Source organism: Tamandua tetradactyla, chromosome 5 (genome assembly GCF_023851605.1).
Source record: "Tamandua tetradactyla isolate mTamTet1 chromosome 5, mTamTet1.pri, whole genome shotgun sequence".
Classification (NCBI taxonomy): domain Eukaryota; kingdom Metazoa; phylum Chordata; class Mammalia; order Pilosa; family Myrmecophagidae; genus Tamandua; species Tamandua tetradactyla.
The window spans coordinates 167818083-167825164 of record NC_135331.1 but is presented as its reverse complement, the minus strand read 5'-3'; the positions used below and the strand labels follow the sequence as shown (position 1 = coordinate 167825164).

The 7082-nt window shown below is 41.4% G+C and overlaps 1 protein-coding gene across 2 annotated transcripts in view; it reads right to left on the bottom strand.

Moving 5' to 3' along the window:
- Positions 1-868: 868 nt before the first annotated feature.
- The window catches only part of LOC143685039 (uncharacterized), a 193607-nt gene continuing 187393 nt past the window's right edge, over positions 869-7082 (bottom strand). For both annotated transcript variants that reach the window (XM_077162579.1, XM_077162580.1), the window contains exons 44-46: positions 6415-6535; positions 2327-2454; positions 869-1057 (exon numbers count right to left, since the gene is read on the bottom strand). In XM_077162579.1, coding sequence (XP_077018694.1) covers positions 1031-1057; positions 2327-2454; positions 6415-6535 — 276 coding nt within the window. In that variant the 3' untranslated portion in view covers positions 869-1030. The remainder of the gene's footprint in view (positions 1058-2326; positions 2455-6414; positions 6536-7082) is intronic.

Sequence of the window (7082 nt, the reverse complement as noted above, 5' to 3'; positions counted from 1 at the left end):
CTTTGTTGACAAAGCTTAACATCGTACCATATGGCAAAGAAGTATTTACAGGGACTAGATTCATTCTTGCAGAACAGATATGAAGGGTAAGTTTCATTCTGAGAGGCAATAAATTGTTAACTGGCACAGTACTTTGTCATGTTGAATTTTCAGTTGTGTTATCAAAGTTATCCATTTTTTTGGTTCTTGTGTTTTATGTTCTGTTTCAGAAATGTTGTGTATGTGTGCATGTGTGCATGTATTTAGATCTCTAACCCATTTGGAATTCATTGTGTATGGTGTAAACTGATGATCTAACTTACTTTGAATAGACTCAACCTTCTTAATTTGAAGGCCATATATATATATACATTTATGTATGTAAATATGCTTCTCTGGTATATTTTGTTCCATTCATCTATATATTTATTCCCTTACCCAAAATAGATTTTCTTGTCTGAAGAAAAAGACTTTGTAAATGACTTTACAGAAGCCTGAGGAGGGCTTTGGAATTTGTGGGGAGAATGAAAAGACTATAAAGAGAGGATGGCATTCTTAAATGGAACAAATGGAGATAAATTCTTTGAAGTTTATTCATATTGCTTTCTGTTTATAAAATACTACAGTTTTCCACCCGTTCGTAAAAACTGCTTGGCAGCAATTGCCCTCTATCTCGTATCATCCCACTTACCCAGTGACTCTATAATCCATATTGAGATGCTGCTTGTTGTGAGGTGACAGATAGGAAGAATGCAAATCAACTCTCATGTTTAAAATCTAGAGTCAAACCCTACTTTGCCTGGGATCTTCATGATATAATAATCTCAGTCGTTCAACATTTTCTTCAGAGTACTGATAATAAAAAGTAGATTAAAGCTTTAACAGAGCTTAGCGTAATTTTTATTCTTGCAAATGTTTTCAGAAATAAAAATTGGAAAAAGGAGATATGATTACCAATTGCCTCTGAATGGGATTCTAGATGGCGCAGTTTGAACTTGAAAAGCTGCAAGTTGAACATTTTCTGTCTTATTGGGTAGGAAAACATCATCAATCATTTTTTTGTTTGTTTAATAGGTACCTGTAACATAAATATTAAGTAGATATTGGTACTTTTTAAGAAGATAGTGAATAAATCTTTTTATAGCATCATAAACAGTTGTTATTACTAATGAGGTGAAGGGCATTGGTTCAATCAGAATTAGGTCATTTAGCATGTTTTCTTGTTCATATTTTGTCACTGGTCCTAAAGGGACCTGCTCAAGAATGAATCAGTCAATGGATTGAGTGAATGTTGGAAGCCTTTGGGCCCCACAAACTGAAATTTCCTTTGGAAAAGGCTTATGTGGAAACAAATAGATGTACTACAGTTGCGTGTTTGGGGAAAGATGACCACACAGCAACTGGTGGGCCAGGCATGCGGTAAGCATGAATCCTGTGGCCCTCTCTTGGTCAAGGATCATGGCTGGGTGTGTTCCTGGCCTGTTTGTCCCCTCTCTGTGTACTGCAATATTAATTGTGTATTTAGAGATACTGCTACACATTTTGGTTCCTTAACTTGACCATTAGCTGCAAGAATTACACTTTTGAAAGAGGCCTTAGAATGGCATAATTATCTCCGAAGAAATGATTAAATCTTTTTTTCCTAATTTTTCTCAAGGTAAGCAGGGAGGGATTCTGAAATGTGTTGGTTAGAGATGTAGATCACTAAAGGAGATTCTGAAAGATAAAGGAGCAAAGAGCATAATGTTTATTAAAGTAGTATAGAGAAGGTATGTCTTAAATGAAATAAAAGCTGAATTATTACAAAAAAATAATTCCTGAAATAGATGCTATACCTTAAACTAATTTGAATTCCAAGATTTTCTTGGAGAGTAGATTCCTCACGAATTTTAAAATGACTACTAAAATGCTTTATTGCTACAGTGCCAGGGAACTCAGATAAGGAGTCTGATACTAGCAATTAATTTTTGTAGATGACTTTTTTCTTTTGCATGGGGAGGCACTGGGAATGGAACCCAGGTCTACGGTTTGACAAGTGAGAACTCTACCACTGAGTCATCATGGCCCACCCGATGGTTTTTTTTTAAAGAAGAAATTCAGAGAACATAACAAGGTGTTGATACCCGACTTCCATAAACATGTAATCAACTTGGAATTGCATGGTGTCACTGGGCTTACTTAATTCACCTTTGGAGTGTTACTGTCTAAACCTAAAGCCTGTAGAAGAGACACTGACAGATAATTTTTCTAATGTAAGTTTGAAGCAACCCTAAAAACATAGCTTCAGAATTAAAAATTTTCATTGTTTCATATATTTGATAAATTTATCAAATTTATCAAAACTTACTGTCTTTGGCCTTTGAATCCTTCTTGTTATTTTACTGCCTGTAAGATTAGACTTCAAAAAGCATTGCTGGGAGTATCTGGATGATGTGGAAGAAGAACGTAGTGAGTAGTGAGTCTGCGATGAAAGTCCTACAATGTTAAAGATGTTAAATTAAAACTCTGGTTGCAATGTACAGACCCAGATTTATTTATGAAATTTCAGGGCTTAAAATGGGCATTTCATCCAGCTTCATCAATTTTGAGTGATGTCAAAATCTGGATGGTATCTCTTGCCTGCGGGTCACATGACCACGGGAAAATGAAAGAAAGGATGGGTGATTTGGATTATGGTAGGTAGAAGTAGACAGACTGACAGATTTTCAAACTATTGGGACTTGATAATTCACTGGATTTTCAGGGTGAGGAAGAATAGTTCCCAGCTTTCTGGATCAAGCACCTGGACACACCATTAGTTAATACCATTGGTTGAGATGGCTGTCTCCCCCTGAGAAGGAGATGCCACAGGAGGAATGAGGAAGATAGGTTTTGTTTTGACCTATTGAACTTGTGAACCTGAGAAATGTGAATGTAGATGGATATATGATTCTAGAACTCAGAGGAGAGTTTCAGGCTGCAGATGTAGACTCGGCAAATGTGAAAAGGCGTGGGAACACATGTAATTGTCCAGAAACAACAAGTGAAGTAAAGAGGCCAGGCAGCGCTCTGAACAACTGTGAAATTAATAGGATAGACTGAGGAGGAGGAAGCAGAAAAGGAGACTTAGTAGCAGACGCCAGAAAAGGAGGAAGAAAACCCCAAGCTATGTCATGGAAATAAAATGGGAAAAGAGAGCTTTTAAGAGAAGGGAGTGGTTGCTGAAACATGAAGTGAGTGAGGACTCACCTCTGTCCACTGGACTTAGAGATAAGGAGTCATCATGATCTTGGCAAAGCAGTTTCAATGGAGTAATGGGGAATAAAAATCAGATTATCAGTGGTGTGGCAGGGACCCATAGTTACCTCCCCCATTGCCATTCTCCCCTTTCTTCTTTAGTAATGGGAACTAAATTTTTAGTTGGGGCAAAAATAGTTGCCTGGAACAAAAGCCACATTTCCCAACTTCCTTTGTTGCCATGAGTGGGGCTAAGTGTTGACCAATGGGATATAAGCAGACGTGTCACATGTGACTTCTAGGAAGTGTCCTTTAAGGGTGGGTTGGATCCTTCTTGGTGCCTTGCTCCTTCCTGTTTGGCCAGAATGCTCAGGAAGCCATCATGGACCATATATTTAGAATGGCAAAATGAGAGGAACCTGGGTCCCCAATAATGGCAGAGCCACCATAATAGCCCTGACAGTCTACTTCTGGATTTCATTTTTTAGAAATATTCTTCTCATATTTTTAAGCCACTGCTTTTATTTAATTAATTTATTTATTTAGTGCCAGCTTAATCTAATCCAATATGGGCTGAGTGAATTTAGTAAATTAAGTAAAGTGAATTAAAAATAAAGTAAAAAGAGTGAGCATAGGAAATTCACTGTTAAAGAAATTTGAGTGTGAAGCAGAAGAGAAACGGTAATAGCTGGAGAAGGTTGTGAGGGCAAGGGAAGCTTTTATTTTAAGGTGGCTTTTATGATCTGGCATAAATGTGCTCAGTAAATAATTGTGGGTTTCAAGGTTAGAAGGAAGGATGGGTGGAAAATGTGAGTGTGTAAAGAGGAAGCAGGGGCATTTCAAGGCCCTTGAGGAGAAGAAGCAAATGGGATTCTGGGCACAAAGATTGGCCTTGGGCACAAAGAGTCCATTTTAACAGGAGGTAAGGAAAAGCAAGGAGAATAGATTTAGGTAGGCTGGGCGACAGGGCATGGAGGAAGGTCCTCCTAAACAGCTTTTAATTACTCTGTGAAGTAGGAAGTGAAGTGTTGGCGAGAACAGTGACGATTTGGAGATGAGGAAGATTTAAGATAGTTGCTGTGAAGAGGAGGGGAGAGTGAGCTGACCCCACCCTCAGCTCCAGGGAACAGTGTGTGAGCTGGGCCTAATGAAGTCGGGCACATGACCCAAGTCAGTGTAGTCAGAGCCCCAGCTCCTTTTAAATGTTGCCTTGTCCACCCACCAATCCTACCATGCTGCACTTGAACACAGAGAATGGAGGCTACAGAGGTGGTGGCCATCTTGCTTCCCACGGGGCTCCATTTCCTTTCTGCTCCCAGCATTCTCACAGCCCAGAGATGGAGAGAAATTTGACCTCATGAAAAGTTTGAACCCTGATCAAGCTTCTTAAGTCACTCCAGCCCTGAGCATTTTACGGTTTTGTGAACCAATATATATCATTTTTTCCTTAAGCATTTTGAGAATAACTGCTCTAGAATAAGTTGAAGTTTTTCAGGAGTTGCAGGATCTTAGAGGAATCCATGTTAATGCGAAGTGAAGGGAGCTGGCCCTTTAAGGTGCCCACTTCGGATGCAGGGAGCAGATTACTGTGGCTATGGCCTCTGCAGAAAGGGGAGTCCTGGATCACTTCGAGCTTCCAGCTGGGACAACAGCTGAGGAAGAAGAAATGGCTGACTTTTTCCTTTTAAGTGCTAATAGTATAGGTGCTATCTGGCTGTTCCATGGACACACCGTGGAACATTATGTACTAAATAATCAGGGATGACCTAGTCTCTCCCTTCTTGTGAACCCACAAATGGGAAATTCTCAGCAAATTCGCTCCTCTCATTGTAGAGGGGGGCCTATGGGGGCTGAGGTCTGAGAGTAACTTCTACCACTGCTTCCTTGGAAAAAGGTTTCTCTTTTACTCCTACTACAACCCAAACCTGGAATTAGGGGCCACTCCCTGCCCCTTCCCTTCCCTGTCCCTCCCGCACCCCACTGGAAGGCCCTGCTTTGGTTTTCTTTCTGAAAGTGCTGGTGTTGGAGGCCATGGATGGCAGTTATGCAGGACACATGGAGACCCAGATGGGATTAAAAAGAGTCTAGCTGGGCTGGTGGCAGAGGAGAACAGGAAAGAAAGAAAAATCCCAGGGAATGGTGCAGGATCAGGGTCAGAGCCCAAAACAGGGCCCTTAGGTGTTCTGGGTGCTCTTTATCTTTGGGGTGGGGCTGCTGGAGCAGGAGACAGAGGTACAGAGGCAGGGACCAGGGCCCTCTGGGGCTTTACCCACAGACCCAGTTCTGCTCTTAGTCAACACTAAATAACTTGATGTTTGAATGTATCTGCTGTTTTCTCAGCTCATTTCACCAGCTTAACTGGTGAATAGCCAAAAGGAAATGTCTATAAAGGACAAACACACTTTGCAAGTATAATAACTAATATTTTTATAATTACTAAGAGCTACTCTATTATACCAGGTACCAGACCAGATGTGCATTACTCCATTTCATTCTCAGACCAAACTTTGAGGTGGCTATTGCTGTTTTAGTGAGAGGTCAATTAACCTGTTTAAGGTTACACAACTGGCAGAATTTAAACTCTGGCTGTCTTACTCCAAAACCCACACATTCAACCACCAGATTACACTGAAGAACAGGGACAAAGAGGCTTGCTTGAGCTAAACCAATCATGGAAACTAACATTTGGTGATATTTTCCAAGAGACCGTTCTAGAAGAGAACTTAGAGTCTATTTAGACCTCATCTTACAGGTGAGGAAGCTGGTTTAGAGATGTCCTGGGGCCTGGCCTCTGCTTTGCACTGTTTGCAGCTACACTGCCCAGAGGGCTATTTTGATTGCCATTTTCAAAGGACTCAAGACTTCAGCACCCAAAAATTATAATGTGCTTTATGAATAACATCTATGAAACGTGGTCATTGATGTTCTAAGGTGTTAAGATGCTTCAAGATCCAGTGAAGTGGTATATTACCTATTCTTGGGACCGGTTTTAGTATAGGATGTCAGCCCCCCAAGATGAAATTCAAGTGGAGCGTTCTGAATGCCCATTTGCTATATACTTGGAATCAAGGTTTATGTATTTGTTCAACAAACAGTATCAAGCACCACTTCAATAACCACAGAGCTGCTTCATCAGTTATCATCAGTTACTGAGAACTTCCTTCCGTTCAGACCCTGGAGACTGGGAAATTTTTCTACCTGGAGGAGGGGTATCCTTACCACCTGGTGAGCTCACTGGGACAGATAATCTCTCAGCATCACTAAGCTGACCCCGTAGCTCTTCCACACGCTGGAAAGCGTCCAGCTTCACGCTGCGCTCCTGGGCAAGCCGGCTTCTCATCTGTGCGGGAAAGTGCCCAGGTAGTGGTGATGCTTTGTAGTGCCCACCCGAGCTCCCTCAGTCCCAGGAGGCTCCTGTGGAGTGTCTGGGTCTTGGGCCACTCCAGAAACATAAATCTCATGAAGTCCTGATCAGGCTGAACTCAGCCTTTCAAGAATCGAGAGCTCCAGGAAGGTCAAGAACTTAGCCAAAGAGGAACAAAGGCAGCCCTTGGGACCTCTTTTGTACTTTTTAATAGCTAGGCGTTTACTTACAAAATTTATATCTTCTATGTTTATTTCACTATAGAGAATGGTACAGGGAGTGGGAGGGTGAGTGCCCAGTTCACAAAGGGCCTTTGAGGCCAAACTATGGCATTTACCTTGAGGACCCTTATGGTTTCAAGCAGAGGAAAGACTTGATCTCTGCCAGATCTCTATGCTCAGCTCAGCTCAGCTCAGCTCATTATCTGCTGGAAATGTCTGGAGCTCTTTCACCCAGGTCTAAAATAAGGCCCATTCCTGGAGGCAACCTTTGAATTTACTCCTGCAGTTCTTCCCGCTCTGAC